At 43.3% G+C, this 22,483-nt stretch overlaps 1 protein-coding gene across 1 annotated transcript; it reads right to left on the reverse strand.

Annotated features, from left to right (window-relative positions):
- Nucleotides 1-1,354: 1,354 nt before the first annotated feature.
- LOC118784073 (cerebellar degeneration-related protein 2-like) lies at nucleotides 1,355-13,816 on the reverse strand. The gene is made up of 5 exons (XM_036538067.1): nucleotides 13,408-13,816; nucleotides 6,320-6,432; nucleotides 3,697-3,845; nucleotides 3,124-3,288; nucleotides 1,355-2,938 (listed from the first exon to the last, which is right to left on the reverse strand). Exons 1-5 carry the CDS (start codon nucleotides 13,484-13,486, stop codon nucleotides 2,035-2,037), a joined length of 1,410 nt encoding a protein of 469 aa, XP_036393960.1. The 5' UTR covers nucleotides 13,487-13,816; the 3' UTR covers nucleotides 1,355-2,034.
- Nucleotides 13,817-22,483: the final 8,667 nt, after the last annotated feature.

Consider the following 22,483-nt stretch of genomic DNA (forward strand, 5'->3'; position numbering starts at 1 on the left):
TATGTATAAGCATCATGTGCAAAACAGAACATAGAAGGCTGGAGAATGAAACAGTGGCAAAACAGGTCAAATGCAAATATGTTGTTTCCCCCATAACACATTATCATTAAATTATATATAGTTCTTTGAAATAACACAGTTACCCAGTACCTAAGGATATGATACTTTTATGATAGTAAGTATGTGGGGATTACAAAGAAATACGTAAGTTAATAAATGTACTGTATAGTAAAGGTGATTACCTCAAGCATTGTTAAGTGCAATAGGAGAAATATTTTAGTTCAGCACCCCAGGGAGCCAACAGAGGATAAATACAGCCTGAGAAAACTAGACCTTGTACTGTCTCCAGTAGGCTTACTTCCTCTGTACAGCCATAACCATCACTGATCCAGTGCTCTGTAGTGTGTACCAACTTCTGAGTACTGATAAAGAGGGAGAAATGAAATCTGCCTAATAGCAAAGCAGGCAGACAATCCAGATCTTGGCATTTATTTTTGTCTGCAAAACATGACACTAAAATAATCTCCTGACTTGTTGTTTTCTTGGTCATTATTAAGATATCAGAATACTACATTTGCACTAAGGGACTAGGGATAGACTTGGGTTTTGGGATTAGTTGCCCAGTGCAAAAGACATCAATGTCAGTATGCTGCATAAAGTGAAGCAAAGCTGCAGTGTGGCTTTGACACAGTTTACATGTCAGGCTGTGAGCTAGAATATAAATCTCTCCAGCTGTCAACAGAACAGGCTCCACTCAAAAATACTGTTTGGTAATAGTTTTACTTATTCTCATTTGTTTTACTTCAAATATCCAGCATCAGCAAGTCTACATATAACGATACGAGTGTGGCAGAGAAACCACAGATTTAATCTTTTCTTATGACTAAACCAGTTCGGTAGGAATCAAGCACACAAACTGGCTGACTCCTAAGAGAAGAAAATAGGTTTTTAATGGATCTTAAACATTTGAAAAAACCTAGTTTATGTTTATCCAGCCCTGCTTCCATTAGCAGAAACTACCTTATATATTACACAACCACCATTCACAAGAACCATCGAGGGTTGCCCAGGCATTTTTCCATTAGACAAAAAACAAAAACAAGTGGGATTTTAAGTTAGAGTAGCATCACTCACTCACTCACTCACACACTCACTCACACACACACAAACACACAGAGAGAGAGAGAGAGAGAGAGAGAGAGAGAGAGAGAGAAATTAGAGGACATTCACAGAGAACATTCACAATCTAAAACACAAAAGCAAAAAGAGATGTTTCTACCAAAATACAGTAATGTCTGCAGGCACAATGGCCTGCTTCCACAGTTTTGATGGTACTCTTTAAATTATTGCTTTGTATTTCTCAGGCAGGATTGTCTTTTCTCTTTCCAACCAAACCGAGTACCTCTCCCCTTCACTCACTCACACACATACACACACACATACATACAGGTGGCAGCACTCTTGCCAATTCAAATTTCAAACCCTCAATAACTCAAGATGGACCTTAATTAAAACATTCCACAAGTACAAAAATAGTCAGAATGGTCTTGACTTGAAGTCAAAGAGGTGTGGATGACAACTGTCTGATAACAAAGACAATGTCTTATAGGCCAGAGGCTTGGGGTTTAGCAAACTGGGTTCGTGCACCTACAGTACAAAGTTTATGAACTTTCGTGAGCTAGGGAGAAGAATGATTCAAATTGAGGGATTAAAATACAGGGAAATCACCCTATAAGAACCATCTCTACCCTGTAGTAGGTTGTTAGAAGTGGTTGATCTGAGTAAAGCATTTTATGGTGGCTTGTGATGGCCTGTCCCCAAAATTTAGATTATTACAGGCAACTGATTTTTATCAGTGATTCTTACTGGCTGGGGTAAACGTACAAATTAAATGAATGAGAAACATATGGAAAATATTTGAGCTTGTTCCAATTTCTTTCTTTGTTCTGTATTTCTCTGAAGCACCTCACCAACAAAAATGACAGAGGAAGAAAGGATGACAGCCATTTTTAATTCAGTTGCTAATTAACTGGCTCATTTGCTTGTCTTGCTGGCTTTGGTGGCATTGATGTCGGTCTTAGTTTTCTGGAGACGGGAGAAGATCTCCTTAAAGAGCGCCCTGTACTCAGGCGTGTTCTGGCCCAGGCGCTTGTCTACCGCCTCCACCTGCTTGCTGATGCCTTCCAGGGCCTCGGGGGTGGAGGGGGTCTGCGCGGGCGTAGGCGGAGGCGCCGGGGTGGCGCAGTCCTTCATGGAGGGGTCTCGGGAGACGGGGCGGGACGTCTGCACCTCGGCGTGCCGCAGGCTCTCCTCGTGGCGCCGGCACTTCCCCAGCAGCTCCTCGTACTTCTCCAGCAGGGCGTGGTACTGCTCGTCCACCTCCCTCAGGATGGACATGCCGCGCTTGCGCACACTGTTCGCGTGGAGGGCGTAGCTGCCCCGTCTGCGGCCCGACGCGTCGCGGGCCACGATGGCGTTCAGGGCCGTGTCGCTGCAGCTCTTGCGCACGGGGCTGGAGGCCGGCAGGGGCTCGCCGGCGCCCTCCTCGCCGCCCTCCCCGCCCGGCGCCGCCTCGTCCTCCAGGGTGTCGGTCTCCGGGGTGCTGTTGAGCAGCGTCTGCGCCAGGCCGTCCTCCCCGCTCATGAGGAAGGTGCGGGCCCTGCGCAGCTGCTGCAGCTCCTGCAGCTCGGCCTCCAGCTCCTGCACGCGCAGCTGGCAGCCCTCCGCGCCCTGCAGCCGCTGCTCCAGCCGGGCGAACTCCTGCAGGATGGCGGCGCACTCCCGCTCCGCCCCCTCGCGCTGGCCCCGCTCCGCGCGCACCGCCGACCGCAGCGACAGGATGGACTCGCGCAGGTGCTCGTTCTCCTCCTCCAGCGGCCGTCGGTCCACCTCCGAGTTCGGGCTCCCCGGACTGCCCACCACAAAGCCGTCCTCGTACCTGTCGGAAACGCACCAAATCTGTAAAACGGATCCTCAGTCCCCTAGCTCACCACCATCATTTACATCTTACAGAGCCTGAAATTACTGATACGTTCAAAGTCAAAAGGTCCTAAGCTGTATTCGAGGATTGACCCGCTCATATATCCACTTAAGGTAAGTGAACAGCTGTACGGAGGAAGTGACCTGGGTGCCGTGCACAGCTCCTTGAGGCAGGGGAAGGAGTGGATGGTCTTGCGTCGTTCTCTCTTCTCGCGGCGAACCCTCAGCTGCTCCAGGGAGCGGAGCTCCTCCACCTGAACGGTGAGCGCTTCCACCTGGCCCTGCAGCGCCTCGATCGTCCCCGTCAACCTGCCAGCCCGCACGGGAACAGGAACAGGAACAAAGCTTTTGTTATTTTGGTTTTCAGTGTCACCCTGCATGCACCCAGTCCCAGCATTGGTTGTCTTCTTAAGTAAAAATCACTGACATAGAGAATAACATAAGGAATTGAAATAAATGCAAATCTTCTCTCAAAACAGCAATGAAATTCTCTGACGATTACGTGTATGTGACTAATCTTACATAAAGATATCAGTGTCACAGAACATGTTGCTCTGCCCAACATTTATTTTTGTATTTCTTTGTTTATTTGGCAGACACTCTGATCCAGAGAACATGCCAAACCACCAGAGGAAGATACAGTAATTATATATATCACAGCTGCAAGAAGGTTAGGAGAAGGGATCGAGTTTGTCACCCCTCCGTTGACGGGCTCACCTCTCTATCTTCTGCTGCGAGGCCTTGCTCTCCAGCACCAGGCTCTGATTGGTCAGCTCCAGCTCGCGCGCCGTCACGTCCAGCTGCTCGTACACCTTGGCATGCTGCTCGTTCATCTCCCGCAGCATCTCTAGCTGCTTCGACAAGTACTGCGGGTGAGACAAAGGAGCGTTCATAAACTCACACAGAGACACGTAGAAAAGATTAATTCAACATACCTAAAAGCATGTACTCCATGTAATGCTTTGAAAAATACATCATATACATTGCCTACCAGTGCAAAAGCCTGTGAGGTAAATGGTGATTCTTGAAGAAAAATCTACTTGTGTGAAGGACTGGCTGCACTTGCACGTGTGTACAGCTTCACAGATTCTGGCCAAAATGCCTCAGTTTGCAGTAATTTATATTCAGAATGTAAGTGTCTAGAGTAATCTGCAGCAAGTTTCAAATATGACTCAAGATTTGGCAAAATGTGTAATTGACCTATTTTATTTTTTTTAAATATTCTTAATGTCTTGTAAATGCCATGTAGTTGACCTCCAGTAGCTAAACTTACTGACACAACACTTATTTCTTTAGCTATCTTGATTATCAGTTTTTTCAATTAAATAATTAAATAAATGTGGCTGTACTGGGAAAGACTAATTTTCTATATTTTCTCATCTACACCTATAGTATCTATGAGATAGTATCTTTCAATTAGTATCTAATGACAAAAAACTGTCCCTTTTCTTTTCAGGCATTTAAATTAGTCGGATGAAAATTGGAAGAGGTGCCTTTTGAACTGACAGTTCAAAATCATCCATATTTTCTCTAATTATTCACATTCTACGAACATAAAGCCCCTCAGAGTGAACAATATGAATAAAGGCACCACGATCATTGTGGATATTTAACTTCAATAACTTCAGTCAAGGCTGTAGCAGAATATGTGACTTAATTGCTTTACCTTACAATTCTGCTACAGTTGTAGAATTTTTAGCATGCTGAATAAAAATGAATTACATATTAAAGAGATCTAGAAGGGTTCAAAAATACCAAAATATTAAAATATTAATATGAACTGTATCCTAAAAAAGGATGAAATTGCAAGTTTGGCTAGTGAATGACAGAAGGAACCTGTGTGGCAATATTCATGAAATTATGAACATCACAACACATCAGAGGACATGCTGGTTTCATACAAAATAGCTAGCAGGACTAAAATACAGCAGATATCATAGGGCTAGGTACAGTGGCTAGGCACCATGCATAGCTAATGATCAATTATAATTGCTATTGGTTTTACAGTGTTATGCAAACCAAGAGAAGATGGCTTTTAAGGTAATATTCGGTTTCCACATCCTGCCTCTTATTCCTAGTTTAGAACGATTTGTTCCTTAATAATGTTCACTTCTAATGAAATCAGGAAGTGGGCACAGTGACCGTATCCGTGGAGCCATTCATTTCAGGCCACTAACACCACATGCAGAGAAAACATTTTTGCTTTTAATGCAACAGCGCTTGCTCCTCCCCCCCCCCCCTCCTCCTTCCTGCATGCTGTGAAGTTTAATTGCCCAAATGGAGTGTCAAGGAGAAGAGGTCAGGCGGGAGAAAGTAATGCAGTCTCCACTGATAACATGCCAAATGCCTCCTGCGCCATCAGGGCTGTGTTAAAGGGACACTTGACAATGAAAGGATACTGGTGAAAACACACATGTACACACGCACGCACGCACACACACATACACACACACACATTAATTTGGAGCCCTTGCAAAATCTATTTGCAGTACCTACAGTACACGCTGTGGGTTTAAGCTTCTGAAGCTGGGTGTTTTATTTCAGTGACCTCCAGGTCATCACTTACTGCATCAGCTTATCACCGATGTGATGTCATGTCTATATTCTGAACAATCAGCATCTGCTTGGAGCTGGCTCAGCATATCTCTATACTGAAAACAACGTCTTCCTTTTAATCTAACACTGGCGCTTATTTTCCTACTAATTACCTATACCATGCATTACTGCATATTAATACAACATATGCAAAGCAGAAGCACATGCAGCACATATTCACAGCTTGTTATCACAGCTGAGCTTCAGCAGCACACACGTACGGCCCACTCGTCTTTTTTCTCATCTGTCTTTCTCTTCATCATCAGTTATTCACTCTTGAGAGATGGTACTGACAGAAATAGCCTCCCATGCTTCACTCTGACCTTAAAATCTCACAGACCTGCACAATAGGACATCGGGCTTCTGTCTATCCAAAAACATCTCCCCAACGCTTACACATGTATGGATGAACGCATGCACACATACACGCACGCATACACGCACGCATACACATTTGCTTATCAGGCACCAGAGGCAGCCTACATAGCTCAGAAGGCTTCTATTTGTACATATGATCTATGTACACTGCTAAACATTTCATTAAAGCGTATTTGTGTGAAGCACCTTGCTCAGGAATACAACAGCAATTCCCTAATGGGGGTGCCAACCCCCAACCTCCTTTGTAACAAGCTCACCTTCCTAATCAGTCACCAGGCTGCCCTACAACCCCCAGCTAGCACAGGGGGGAGTAGAGTCACAGCAGTGAGTGTCATCTGTTACCGTGTCTGTGCGCCAGACCCCCTACCTCAATCTCCTGCACCTGCTCCTCATTCGTGATGTACATTTGCTGCAGGGAGTCCTCCAGCTCCTTGTTGCGCTCCAGCAGGGTCTTTCCTAACTCTGCCGCCAGGTGCAGGTCTAAGGGACAGGTGAGGGTGACAAGGAGCAGGGGACGAGACGAGAGGGAAAGGGTTAAAGCTTGCCACAACTTGCATCCCCCCCTCCCCCCCTTTCCCTTTCTTGATCAGATTGCAGGAAAAAGCATTTCCAGCTCATTCCATAATCAGATTAAGACTGCTGCTGTTATATAATTAAAAAATGAAGTCTCTCAGCATAAAGCAGGAATAGCGGGTCTCTCTGAAAGGCATTACACATTGTGTGTAATTCACACTCTGCACAAGTAACACTACATATCAACATAAGCAACATTTACATGCAATTTCGACATGGATGAACACTTAATTGTTGTATTTTTAGTTGCACTTGCAAGACAGCTGCACGCCATGTCGAAAAACCTGTTTTCTTCCAACTAGGATGAAACCTTCAGCAATGAACCAGTTCATCCAGCGCACCACGGGGAGAAACGGAATGAGAAAGGAGAAAATCCCCCGACCCATTCCCCCCGCAGGCTTCTATTTTTAATCCTCTGTCTGATTAACACAGGCGGTTGCCGTGATCCCAACAAAGATCGGCTCAAGAAGCGGCAGTATTAAATCTGTGACACTGAATTGCTGCATGAGCATGCAGCTTTGGTGTGCATTAGGCTGCAAAAGGAAGGATTGATGGTGATACAAACATGCTGTAAGTCCCTAAGACTCTCGGATGTGGCGGCTGCCGCACTCCTGAAAATACAAGCCCTTTGCACAAGGTACTGAAAACACGTGCTCTGGCACCAGCACGGCTCAGAGTGAGGTAAGCCCTTTTAGCTGACAAACAAAACACTGGAGTAAGCCACAGTTTGGTACTAAATAACAGATGGATCAATATATGAATAAAAACAAATCAATAAATATGTCCCCAGTCCACAGTCTGGTTGGAATTGATTTCATGAAACTGTTGAGTTGTGACCATTTTCAAACCATCTGTGTATATTGGTTTTTAAAAATATGGTTTGTCCATCAGTGGTTCTTAAATTGACAGATCCATGCATACGTCCAAGCCCAAAGTGTGGGTCAAGACATCTTGTGAGACACCTGTAGGTATTGGTAAAAAATCAGAAATCACTGGATTAACCAGCTAACCTATCAATAAGCTGTTTCTCCACAGTACTCAAAATTTATGAAGTAGGGAGGATCAATACTCCAATACCCAAAGTCCATTCTAGTGTCAGTGCTGGTTTCTGACCTCTGGCCTACACTGCAAAACATAGACGACAGTTTCCGTATTAAAATCTGAGACAAACATAGAGGAAAGACTGGAGGAATACTAGACTGGATGCCCTTATCCTTCATTCTCACTGCAGTGGGAGTGGAAATGTGGACTTGCTACCTCTGCAGAAGCACACAAGTAAGTGTGGTAATCTGATAAGAGGGAAGAGCTCACTCTGACCTCTTTATTTTTCCACAAAGTTAAGGTGAGAGGTAATACACTAGCAGAAAAAATACACACCTGTAATGATCTGTGAGATGGTAATCTTGCAAAAAAACATGAACTGATTCAAATTCAGAGTCACCAGAAAGGATATATTTGGGGTCATGGACTCAGAAATGACTTGACCTCCATAGGCATTCAGACAACCATCCATCTGCAATTATAATCTGACACTCAGAAAAAACAGAGAAACTCAAGACCTGGAGATCTTTGCTGAAAAATTACACATCTTAAACATCTGTATAATTCATCTTGGAACTGGACTATTGCTACAGCACTGCTTCCATCTGTGCGTGTTTTCCTCCATGTTTGGTAATTTGTTTGTTATCTTTGTTCTGCCTCATTTTTCCACCATTAAAGGTAAGTGAAGAGGAAGAAAAAAAAAACAAGCCTGTGCCAAGCTCCCTACACTGGTTACAGTGCAGATATGAGCCTTACAGGACGACTTAATTAATTCCCAGGGTCCCGCTCTGTGCTGCAGCACCACTCCTTAGCTGTGGGAGTAAATGAAAGGCTTTTAAAAGATGATAATAGAATATATAAATAATAATGCGTTTCACACTGTACTGCACCTGCGAGGCTGTACATCCACACTGGGGAGAGGAGGGGGCCACAAACATTGACCCCCGTTACAAAACACGAATGCGGTTTTTTTATCAAGAGTGAGGTGTCAGCACTGCAGGGGAAATGCTGCCGGCGCTTAGGCTAACACGCGCACACAGCATGCGTGTACACAGAATTCGCAGGGGAGTGGGAGGGTGAAAACCTCCCTCCGCACTTCTGTCACGCCGCCTCTGAAGACGCAGAGGAGAGACAGAGAAGAGCAAAGCGCTGCCTGCATGCAGCCTCCGGAGCATCTGAAATCGAATTAAGGCTGAGCTGAACTGTGGGCGAGGAAGCGGAGCTGAACAAAAAGAAAGCTTCTCGTATGGCTCTGCCGTCTTCAAAAGTCAGGTGACATTTTCACATTTCATGCGTTACATGCAAGCCAGAGCTGAAAATGAATGCATGTATCTGGGCAGCAATTTAAACAGCAACCCCCCCCCCCAATCACCTCCCATCACCCCCCCAGGACCTGCCATCAGCGTCGTCAAGCAAACAAGCTACTGAACGTGACTGACGCACACACTCATGCACACACGCACATGTATACAGAACTGCTAAGTCTCCTGCCACTGGTTAGAAATGAGTTCTGTTATGTAACACTGGTGGTTGAGAATAATTCAAGGCGCTGGATCCAGGACTGCGCTCTGATGCTGAGAGGAAAAAGAAGGAGAGTTAATCGAAGTTTGCAAGTCAGATTAACAGGAGGCAGTGATGGTACACAGCTGGTGCAGCCTTGGGAAATACATCTGCTTGGAATGCAATTCTGAATCTTCTTCCGCTTGAATATGGAATTGGATTCCCCTTGAATATGGAATTGGATTATGTAACTTATCTATGTCTATGCCCATAACTCACAAACGTTGCAACCCCCAACCTAAACTGAGTCATCCACTCATACTCAAACTTCAGTCTTCATCCACCTAGCAGGGAGAACCAAAGAATAGCAAACAAAGCATTTCACAGTAAAGGTTAATCACATCACAGTACAGAAAAGTGGCCCCTCACCCTGTAAAGAATGGACCACCACTCAACAAAGCACAGTCCACTCCAGAGACACACAGTCAATTATAGCTGTTCGAAAACCTTGAATCTGATGTGGTTCAGCTTTAACACAGACAAAAACCAGTGATCTGGGGAACACCGCAGTTCACTCACAGTGGCAAGTGCAATTATCAAACACAGCACTATATCAACATGTGAGGGGGTGGGCTGAAATCAATATCACAGGCTCTTGGCACACAAATCTCTGCTACAACAGCACTGCTAATCTAGACAAGTTAAAACATGGATATGTATAGTAAAATGTAATGCTGCTGAAGAATAACTACACATCTATACATTGATATCTGGATGTTGATGTGAGACCCTGGATAGTAACCGATATGATGTTTTATAATGCTAAACTAAGTCTATCACAATCTTATCATGTGCACATACACACATGCAGACACATGCATGCATGCACACACAAATACACACACACGCACACACACCCACCGCACACAACCAATAATAGGATTAAAAGAGTGAAAGGGGGCATGTCCCACACGTAAGCCATAGAGCCAGAGATTCTAGTAGTCGGCTGTGGCCATTTTCTCTAACAGCCAGCCTGCCCACCGCCCCTCCCCTCAAATCTAAAATCCCTGTCTGAGAATCAGAGACATTGTCTGGGTCCTTTAATCAGATCATCCCAGGCTTAATGCTACCATAGCCCAGACTTCTGGACGCCACAATCACAGTGTCACGGTCACCCCAAAGCACTGTCAAGTCCCCCAGCTTTAGTGCCTCGGTCTCTGCATTGCAAACTGGAATGGTGACTGCGAAACCTTAAACTCACACTCAATGTCTGGAACAAATGACCCACACAAGCCATCCTTGCTTTTTATTAGCTTCCGCATTGCAATTGCTCATGGTGTCACCATGTCCGCAGCTCCATTCTGCCTGCAGGGAGATGGAGCTAACGAACTGAGCGCGCGTCGAGTGTGAAGTTGACACAGCCAGGGTGGATGGCTAAACCCCTTCATATGTACGTACAATACCATGAACAGAGGAGGACCACCGCACAAGAGGGAGCACACTAATTGAGTTGCATTAATCAATACTGTATATGGGCTTTCCTAAACATCAATCTGTGTGACAGGAAATAATTTTGTTAAACATCCACTGAGCCTGAAAACGCACACGTTTGCATACTGTGTTAATCTTTTCAAGAATACTTTTATCGCAAGACTAAACTCTCCCCCATCTTCTTTTTCTCCTGGTTTATTCAGTAGAGTGACCCTGTGAGTACAGTGCTCTTAGCATCTGCCTGTAGTGGTGCAGAGTCCTGTCTACTGCAGGACGAGCAGAGGCACTCACTCCATGTTATCGGCCTTAAGACAGCCCCATGGGTCCCAGCTACTGGTGACGGCCTGAAACTGAGTTGGGCCATTTTCTTTGCCCAGCATTTGCGTTTGGGTTGGTTCAGGTCTTGACAGCTTTAGTAAAACAAATAAACTCTCAACTACACCTACAACAGTGATGCAAATATCTTTGGCCATATCGCTTTCTTTGAAATACACTGCATTTAACTACAGCATATCCAGTCTGCACAATTGCTCAGGGGTGAAAATTAAAAATGCAGAACATGACTTAACTCAGCTGTGTTATTCAAAATTAGCCAGTTGCAAGTTCTTGAAATGGTGAAAGCAACACCCATTTTGGACAGCTTTGCACTGATTTGTGAATCAATACTAAATTTAACAGCAATCAGGCATAGTACTGAGTGGATAGCACTCAGTGACAGATACCTCAAGAAATGTACCTCCAACCTACACTGTAAGCAGTATGAACAGCCAGCCATGAGCATAATGTGACTGTATTGGATCTTCCCAAGATTTTGTCTCAAATTTAGAAAAAAAAACTCAAAGGAACATCTCTAAATACCATCTACTGTTCCAAGATTTCTACTCCTGTCCTTTCTCTTCTGCAGGGGTTCCAGTTCAAGAATTCCCCATTCCAAGTTCCACGTACGCTACACTTCCAGGACAGATTATGGGAGTCTTTGGTCACTTTTGCAGTCTACCTCACCTTGCTCATTGCCTGTTCAATGCCAAACCCAACCCTGGCTTTTGTGCCTATTCTGATTCTCTCTTCTCCCCTTCACCAGTGGCAGGATTCCAACAGTGTATTTCCTCAGCCATTGCTGGCACATCACAGCGTCAGGCACTCTGTCTGGTCAGCACTTTCCAACACAGGGGCCGGAAACATTGCCTGTACAATAGGCATAAGATAACTGACACCATAAGAGAGAGAAATGGAGTTCTTTTCTTGCTCTTCCTGTCCCCTGCTCTCACTCCCTCAATCTCTTCTCTCCTACTTTCTCAGTCCTGGCCTCCCTTCCTCTCTCTCTCTCTCTCTCTCTCTCTCTCTCTCTCTCTCTCTCTCTCTCTCATAGTGCAGTGATGAATCACAGCATGAGGTCCAGTGCACATCAGCTGCTCAGGGCCCTTGGCAAAGATTAGAGTAATTGGCCCAAAAAGACGAGGATGGGATGGATGGATATGAAAAAAGGAAAGAGGGATATGAAAAAGTGGTTCCACGGCTGAAGTGCACTAAGGCTGTTTGACAAGTGAACCCTAGTATTGGGCATGGCTTAGAATAAAGCTCCCACAGACAGGGGAAACATGCACTGTATTCAAGCAGAGAACATGAGCTGCAGATCTTAATAGCTGCAGCAGACAACTGAAGGGCTCCACATTCACCTCGACAAGTCAAACTCTGCACTTTGAAACAAAGAGTCCCATTGGGTAATCACACTTACAGCATTAAAAACTCAGTACAACCATATGCGTGCTTCCTTTCATACTGCACAAATTCAAAGTAGCGAAGCTGGCAACAGCGTTCGAATTAGCAGAGTGCCAGACAAACGGCTCAGTTCTTAGAATTATGCTGCTATGCAAGTCTTTCTCATCAGAAATGTCCAGTGATATCTGCAGGTATAGCTTCTGTTCTTACAGATTTTGTGGTGACACTTGATGTGGCCACAGGCAGAGACCCCGCAGCTTCCCTATGCTCAAGGGCAAAGTAGTCTATTCTTAAAAGTGGAGCTACAGTCTGCGCGCGAGAGTGGGAATAGCCTACGATCCCGAATTCCTTCTCCCGGAGGTGATGATGACTGGATTTCACAAAGGCTTAACTTTGCATCATGATGGATCCTCTTTGTGGTTGCCTCATATGTAGATATAGGCTACTTCGCATATACTAAGATTCTGCCTAACGCACCTATTAACTATTGTTAATAAATAACGAGGAACACCGACTCAGTTAATTAGCTGGAATTACAACTGGACAGATAAGGGACCGAGGAACAAACGCGCACAATAAATTGATGCAGAAATGAGAGCGATCGAAGCTTCAGACAGTTCGGGGGGGTGATGATATCTTCTTTATGTACTAGAGCCTACGTTGCAACACAAAAGAAACAAAAACAGCTAGTTTGTCGCAATAACCACCATCGTTTGCTAACATGGCTCTCGTTTTTTTTAACCTGCCTGTTTAAACATTTATTCACCTTTTCTGCGGTGCCTACGGTGTTACTGCTACATGTTTGCAACACTGTGAGATGCATTTGACAGGCAGTTCGGTAGCTACGATTCCAGTAGCACGGCCTTGCGTGTCACTGTCTTTATACAAAGCCACCGCTTTGTTCGATAAAACCGTAACGTCATGTTTACATTTGGTGCATAGAATGTTTTACAGGAACTGAAAGCATCTTTCATCCAATTCGCATTCTCGTTACAAACATTTAGGACAGAAAACTCCTTTGTTTGAAGAGCACAATCAAGCCCACTGAACATTCAGGGACCAGTGCGCGCAGGAGTACAATAGAGAGCGGAGACGCGAGAGGCCGATCTTCATGCCGTTTGTTTTACTCACCCTGCTCCAGGTCTTGCTGGTCGTACCATGGCTCCTCTTCCTCTGTTACAAATTCTTCCATTCTGCCTGCGCTAAGCATCGAGACCCGGCGCCCTAGGAAGCAACACGCAAACGAACACACGCACAACTACTGTCCCGCTACCGCTGCTCGGAGGAGGAGCACTTCCAACAGTGAGCGAGATACTACAATGGTGCTGCTCTCCCCTACTCTCAGATCATCCTCCTCAGCAAAAAATCCGGTCCTTGTCTTCCAAAGTCTAAATTCTTAACTTGTCGAGTTCAAATAAACTGTATCCAGCTGAAGAAAACGAAGGAATCCCGTACTCTAGTCTACTAAATCGGGAGTTTTTAGACTATATTCATGTTAACTTCTTTCCTGAGGACCACAGCTGTTAGTCGCATCAGTGTCAATTGCAGACAGGGATACATTAAACATGCTAAGATTTGACATTCAAAAAATTAAGGCGAATTAGATTATACAGTGTAACTAATTAGAATTCCAGTACCAATGCTGTCTGTCATTTTTAACATAAATATTTTCCGTCCGTCTGCTGTCTTACAAGATGTAAGAAAATTGACATTTAAGATGTAATGCACATTGGACAGGGACAATTATTTTCTGCTGTCTAAGTAGCGAGTCGAAGCCGGTCCGTGCTATTGTTTACAGTTGATTCTGGCATCCGATATCTCCCTTCGCCTTCACTGTGGTGTTCCCATCTCTCATCTTCACGCTCTCACAAGCACCGCTCTCTGTAGCTACCGACGTGGCAGATACCGAATCCCCCCTCCTCTTTTACAGTTGGAGACTGGCAATCATTCGTCCACCCCTACGGAGAGCCTGATGGAGCAAAATCACTCTCTTGGACAGTATATGTAGCCTGCACATTGGTTTGATTGCCTGGGGGGAAATCTACTGTAAGGAATAATACTTTCCCTCTAAGTAAATATCAAAATTATTAATGTTACAGTGCAGACCCATACTCAGACACAAAACATATACTGTACGGGAACATGTGACCAGAGAGGGATTAAAAGATAGCATTTTCCTTTGATTAGTGCTTCTTAATACAGATTATGAATGCAAGGCAAGGCAATGGCTATTAATACTGGTATTTCCAGTGTTAATAGGATGTTTCCAGTGTTCAAGGATATTTCCAGGTTTTACTGTATAATAGCAACAATAGGGGAAACCATCACTTAGCAGTGGTTAACAGATGCTACTTAGCAGTAGCCTAGGGGCAAACAGGGTGATGACTACTCTATCTTGCATTGCATGGGAAGTGCCTTAACTGGTTACTTATTGAAATCTCTTGCAGTGATCCATAACACAGTCACAGAAAGTAGAGTTTGGTAAATATTAAATGGTCCCCAAATCTGGGCCTTCAGACAGCTGCCAGCTGGTAGAGTCCTTGAGATTACCTAGTGTAAAAAGTATTACATCCAAGACAAATACTCGAACATAATGCACTATATACCTGTTGTACTTGAGATATCGACGTAAAGCATTACAAAACCAAATGTTTATTTTAAATTTCATTCTGACATAAGTGCACCTCCTCCACGTCTGTGTTTGTCACTGTTAAGATGGTATTATGCTGCAAGTTATCACCGCTGTTATGGATCATTGTTTAACTCCATATAAGCACTTTGCTTTAAGGTCATGTTGCTTTTATTGATCCTTGTTACTATGTACCGTGCTTTCACTTTTATTTAGTTTTATTTTAACAGAGTTATTCAGATTGATGCATATTTTCTGCAATTGTGGCTGCTATATATTATTGTTGTTCTTGATACAACATGTATATAATGTGTTAAATTATAATACTAACAAACTGCTATTATTGAGCAACTTCAAAACCGTTTATATAGTGGGTCTACTATAGTAACCAAGTAGCCTTTGCTGTTGTGCCAAAGTTAGACCAACTACAGTCCTGCAGCTCAGTATTCGGTATGTACGTTATTTTCTCATTACTCAAACACATCGCTAGGTGGTGCTGTTGACAGAATTATTTAAACGTCATTAAAACATACAGTCCTACATACTGGTAATCATAGTAATATGAATGAGTTTTGTTATGGTAAATAGCTGTTTGTTTTAGAGATCAGCTCAACAGACTTATGACTCATCAAAAAATGTAGAAAAATGGTTCCCTGATATGAATCTTTATTTAAAGAAGACAATGGGATATGATAGTCTGAGCTACACTTCATTTCTGACTTGTTGAAAACAAGCATATATGTGCATTAATATATTCTATTCTTTTCAAGCCAGTTTCAGAAAATTAACAAGATTAAAAGCAGTAGTGATTAAGACCATCACAAAGCAGACACTGATGATATCATGGCAGGGATTGAATGCCAGGCCATAGAGCTCACCTTGAACACTTATTTGGGAGCCCTCTTCTTTTGTAAGTAATGTCTGGAGAAGGTAAGAGGATGGGTAACAGCTATTGCCAAGAAAAACATTTAGTGAAAAACAGTTGCACATGGGAAAATATAGAACACACAGGACCAAACCAGAAATCCATATACATCAAACACAATTTCACCTGAAACTCACAGGAACATCTGCTCTCACACAGGAAATGTGAAGCACAACACATACAATCCTCCAATACACTTGCCAACAGCTTTTATTTCACACTACAAGTCCCACAGTGCACTACAGGAGGGAAAATATCAAACAGAGGAGCCCCCACTGACATCAGCAGTGTGCTAAAGGGATCATGGCTGACTTGACCAAATCAGATTCTGATGGAATAAAGCCACTTATTTTCTGCCTCAGCAGTCTGTAAAGAGGGAGAGTATGTAACTTGCGCCTAAATGTGTATTCTAATCAAAACATTTTGTGCCAATGTTGAGAATTGTGGAAAAGTTAACTTTTAACTTTTAACTTTTTGATGGATCATGTTAAAATATTCCTTTAATTAAAAACTCTTGGCTATGTGACACAGCCATTGAAATTCAATACATCATGTCACTATATCTGGGTTATGGAGCATTATTTATGGCTGTAGATGACTTAAGTACACACAGTTCTTCTGTTAGTGGGTTTCATTATTTCTGTGTTCGGTGATAAAATTTGATGGCACATGCGCACACACACACACACACACACACACCTTTTTACCATCTACACTAATGCCAAAACAACAGCTCAGCTCATGGGTTTGGTTATGTAGTTCTTTGTTGCGTAACTCAACCTCATCACTGGACGTTTTATGTTTCAGTGTAATATTTGCTGTCTGCCACAAGGTGTCAGTCTAATATCTTCTTTAAGACTTGCTTCTGTCTTCACTGAGACCTTTAAAGAAAAAAAAAACAGTATGAATATTTTTGCAACTTAGTACTTACTGCACTTTGGGCAATGAATGTAGCATCCTGTGTGTAGTTTTAGAGAGAATTATTGTGATTGAAAGCACAAACGTCAAAGATGCGTAACCCTCTTGGTTATTCTCCTAAGAGGATTATAGGTAAAATCCTTTCCCTTTGTCACAGAAAGGGACACGTGTTTTATAGTGCTTTGTGGAATTAATGCAAGCGTGTGTCTCTACATGCATGGGTCCTTCAGGATTCCAAGTGTCTCTTGAGTTGTTCTGGGCACAAGAGTCCACCAAACAAACAAATGAAAAATAATTTGCATGCTAGTTACATTACCTTATATTATTGTCATATACCAAATGCTCCTATCGACACCAACTTACAAAGTGCATTTGATAAAGTGGTATGGAAAGTTGTAGAAACAGCTAACCACAGAGAGATGCAAAGTTTTGGTGGGGTGGGGGGCGGGGAGGGCACGGCCAAAAGTCCTGAAGAGTGCAGTGCTCTGGCTGGTGTTTAGGGTCTGGTGATTGACTGAAGAGCCATTCTCCACACTGCTCAGCAGGCTAATACCAGTGTTTTGAAGCAGATGTGAGGAAATCGTTTAGTTGCCTGCACTAATAATCAGTCAGAATTTCCTGACAGGATGAGATAACATTTAGGGCAGGGTGGCTTTTGCTCCGTCTTTTATATCACACTACCAAAAATAACACTAGCAACAAATAACACCACAGACTGCTATGACTTAGGTAAAATTAATTAGTCTGATCTATCTGTCTATATCAAGAGAGCCATGCTAATGGAAAGAAGGGTAAATACATTTTACAGGATGCTGTTCCATGTGTATGTAGAGGCCATGTACTAGTCAATGTAGTTGCCCTAAATCTGCAAATAGGACTTCAGTTTTGAATTCTGGAGCATTTTGCCAAGCCACTTAAAAGCAGGCTCTAAATCTGTTCTTTGGACGTTTTATGGCAAACCTTTCTGCTAGCAGTCTACACAAAAATATCAGTGGATGTGGTAAGGCAGTAACCACAGTGTGTGAGGGAGTCAGGGTGAAGCACATATTTTAAGTAAGAATGTGTGTGTGTGTCTATGTGAGAGCGTGTGCGTACCAATGCAAGTTTGTGTGGAAGTGTTCTTGGCATTAACTGAGCTTCCCCACGCCCTGTTCTATTTCCCCTCTTGTTTCCATAGATTTCCACCTAGCCCATTGAGCAGTACTAGGACAAGGCAAATAAAAATGCAACTGCACTTTATTCCACAATTCATCCAATATGGCATACATTCATTTCACGCATTAAGCCAACAGTCTGTACTTTTCCCCATCTTGCCTGTCTGCCCACCGGATCCCTTTTTCCTGCATGAGGAGCACCCCTGCAGTTAAGTGTGCACACCATACCCGCAAAAATTCACCCCTGTTTGAATTCACAGCACCAATGCTCGGTAGGCTTCCCCACAGCAGCCACATCACACTAAGCCAGCACCACGCCCCGGCTTCTGGGAGTCTCCCTTCCTCACTACTCTGGTACAAACCACATCTAAACATATGAAACACATACACAAGCTAAACACAGAAAAATGGATGAGATGGCCCATGCCATGATTCTAGCTTAACTACGATCTCAAAAAAAAAAAAAAATTAAAGAAAAGTTAAGGAAGCTTGCAGTCACCTGCAGCCCCTGGAAATCGCCACTGTTTAATGTGTCTCAGCCACTCCAGGACTTCTGTCCCACCATTGGCTGTTGTTGAAGAGACTTGAATCTGTCAAGGTGGAAAACGTCTGCCTCGGGAGCACAGTCATGGTAATGCAGGGCGAGTCACATGCACACCCCACCACGACACGGTTGAATGCACTTTCCTAACTGGTGGGGACCGAGTGCTGAATTCCATTGTCCCTCCAAAATTCAGGTTCTACTGCTCTGGTATGGCCCTTTTCTTCTTCCTAAGATGAGGTCATCATGGAACCACTCTTTGGATCCTCAGCCACTCAACGCTGTTGTCATTTCAGAGACTAGCATAAAACACACACCTCAGTGACAAAAGAAAAATCCACATCAGCAAAAGTGCTCCCACACACAAAACACGAACAGATTCTCAGAACGAGTCAGCTGTCTTCACTCCTTGCTCTCTCTCTCGCTGTGTTTCCCAGGCACGCCTATTTACTTCACCCACACCCTTATTCCCTAACATAGCACAGGTGTGTCCTATTCCCCAGGCTCAGAAGCCCCACCCATGGTCTATCTCACTGCTCTTCTCAATCCGCCAGTGACAGTGTAAGAGTGTGCCAAACAATACAGCACCTGGAAAAGCAAATACAATGTGCACACTGGCCAATTATACACTCACAAATTCAGGACGAAGACCCACCCAGACCAGTCTCAAACTCAGCCAGACCCCAGGAGATCATGTTTTTAAAGTGTAAAAACACCTGTACACAATAGTCCTTCGCTGGGGAGGGCCTTGTGGGGTATAATCGGGAGTAAAGACTGACTTGAGCTTACTTGTATTTGAACTGGCTTTCGATACCCAGTGTATATCTATGCTTTATTTTGTATTATCTTGCTTGAGAATAAAACATTTCTTTGCCAGAATCACTTTAGTGTGAGTGACTCTACAAGTTAGAATTCTTACACTACCTTGAATAATCTACACTACTTTCCGTGCAGCAGATGGTATTTCAGCACTGGAAAACTATCTCGAGAAGAGAATATCATCAACTCTGTACATGTACTTTCATTAATACAAATTTCAGAAACAATGTTCTTAACTAAGATGCGGAAGGAGAGGAGACTTATGAACCATACACAACAAACTATCTCAGCATGTTGTCAGAGCTTATTTGTACATCCCGATTTGTACACTCCTGATTTTTGTGTGTCTGAACTGAGGTTAACATCCTCATCCAAAAGACTGGCTCTAGCCCTGGCTGCTAGCATGCAGCTTTGTGCTTGGTCTATTCATGGTCACTCAGCCTGGGAGTTTCTCGCTCCTCTCAGTGCAATCTGGTGGGCTAGAGGGTTCATCTGTGCTCAGCCACAAAACCAACCAACCAACATTTGCTTCTTGAGCTATAGTCTTGTTGGCATAACAGAAGTTGCTCATGTCAATACTAATCTCTTATGTGTAATCGACAACTATCATAGTGTAAACCGCATTTATGAAGTGTAACATTTCTTCATTTTGCAAAAGACATGTAAGAAAACTGTGGATTTACATTACGAACCATGACTGAAATATAGACTTCAAATATCAAATTGAATGCATTTTTAGTCTGCTTAAAACTGCAGTCTGGATTTCCAAATTCCACTGTATGGGATAGGACAGAATACAGATACCACCTGTATTTTCCATTAACTGTGAGGGGCTTGGTATTCCCCCAGGACTATTGCATACTATCAGTCACTATACCGCTGTGATTCAAGGGTGCTCTGAGGGGGGAGAGATACTATTAAACTGAACAACACATGTTTCCCATTTACTGCCAATCATTGCATAAGCAGGAAAAAAAACTACCAATTTTTTTTTGTTGCAGAAGCACTCCTTCGCATTGCAAAACCCCTCTGATGCGCTCAAGCTGTTGTTGTTGTTACCGAGCCTTAGAGTCACAGCTGTTTTGTGTTCTGGAAGAGTAGCTGTTTTGAATTAAGCTCTCCACTTGCCAAATGCCCCCCTCCCCTTCACCGTGTATCCACCATAGGTGCCCCTGCAGTGGAGACAGGAAGTGTCCATACTTCGTACTCCCCGCCAGTGGGATAAGCGTGTGAGTCAGCCGTCAGAGCAGATGTGGCGCTTCACAGGTCTCCCATGCAGTCCGAAGGGAAGAGTGATGTTTCATTGATGAAGGCGTTGTGATCTCACAAACCACGCTGAAGCTAATCCAGCAAGGGAGTGTAGGAGATAAGAGATACATTTCATTTCTTTTGGACATATATGGAGTTTATCAAAAGATTATGAGTTTTCAGAGTTGCTTCGCAGTGTTGACTTAGAGTAATTAATGTACTGTATCATCATCAAACAGAATATCAGCAATGTATCAAATAACTTCTCCAACATTAACACTGTCCTGTAGAAGGGGCAGTGTTCCAGCAGGCAAGTCTCTCTTACATCCAGGGACCGAGCCAATAATGGTCAATGAAGCCTTGATGTGTTACTGGGACTGCCTGCACTGCTTTGGAATGACCCAGTGGAGTCTGGTCCCTGATCCCATAAGCACTTGGAGATGGAGAAATGGCCCCACTTTGGGATACAGACTACACTGAGTGAACTGAGGATGTATGGGGTGAAAATGTGGGCACTGTGTGTGCTGGAGACCCTGTGGCCTTGGCACTGTCATGAAAAGCAGGACAGATTAGAACATAGGCCAGACCTTACACACAGAGGAACATTGTGCAGCCCAGCCCAAGTCCACTGCCACCTGCACAAAGACTGCCTTTATCCTCCCCCACCCTCTGCCTTTCCCACACACACCCCTCCATCTCTTACGGAACACATACTCCCCACATTGCTCCTCCAGAGCAGGGCTGCTAAATGTGCCTGACAACATCAGAGGTCCAGGAAGTTTCGGATTACAGGAGCGGTCTGTGGTTTATACAGCGCGAGCTGGAGCTAAGTTATTCAAAACCCATGCAGTGGCTATCTATCCTACAATAAAACTGCTCTCATTGTCTTGTATACATCTGATCATATGAAAAGAAAATTGTATAAATACACACATATTCATAATACTACATAATACTATTTGTTATAGCGTGCAAAATTTATGTGTATTTTGCTGTGAACTGAAATCATTCAAAATTGTGTGACTTATTACTCAAAGGACAGGATAGCCTGTAAAGTAATTTTAAGTTCATTCAATTACCACATGGGATGTAGGTGCAGTTATAGGTATATAGGATATGAAATCCATCCATCTATCCATTCATCAATCAAATTTTATTTGAAATAACACATCTGTACTGTCTTTGCTACCCTCAAAGAATTTGTCACAGAATACTTTACAGTAAGGAAATAAATAAATTAGGATATCAACAGTCAAGGTAACATGTGACAGAATAAATATTTGTAAGTCTATACTAAACTTTACTCTTTCCTACACTAAAGTCAAGAGTGAGCTTTAAAAGTATAAGGGACAAAAGTATTTGTTTATTTTGTGCAGGCAGCAGTGTATGAAAGTCGGACACAATGGTGGAAAATTCCGTTCAGCAGGGTGTTGTACATTATATTTTAATTTAGATGGAACACCACTCTTTCATGGTACTCTGTGATTTTACAAAGTTCACTGCAACTGTGGATATGTTTGTTAATTATGTTTGTCAAGCTGGTGAAAAGAAAGGCTTTTAGTTACTCTCTCCTGTCACTGAGCTGGTCAGCCCATGGTTCAGAATTTAATTGAGAGACACTGTGAGTAACAGAGGTGTGAAATGCAGCCTACACTACGCGGGTGACTACATAATTACAAACACTCTTTTTTTTGTTCCTGACATTTACAGATTCACACCAATCTTATTTTTAGAGAGTGACGTTGATTTAATGAGGGAAGACAGGAAGCGGCTGTAGGATTATTTGTATGGAATTCTGAGAAGGTGCCAGGAACATCACCAAGCCATAAATAAGCCCATGCATACCTCAATCGCCAAATATTACTTTTTGTAATATTTGTTTAAAATATTGAACAACAATATGTTAATTACAGAAATTACTTTCACACCATACATCCATGCTGTAAGGAGGATTCTTTATGAGTTCCTGGGGT

The sequence above is a fragment of the Megalops cyprinoides genome, chromosome 1, assembly GCF_013368585.1.
Source record: "Megalops cyprinoides isolate fMegCyp1 chromosome 1, fMegCyp1.pri, whole genome shotgun sequence".
Classification (NCBI taxonomy): Eukaryota; Metazoa; Chordata; class Actinopteri; order Elopiformes; family Megalopidae; genus Megalops; species Megalops cyprinoides.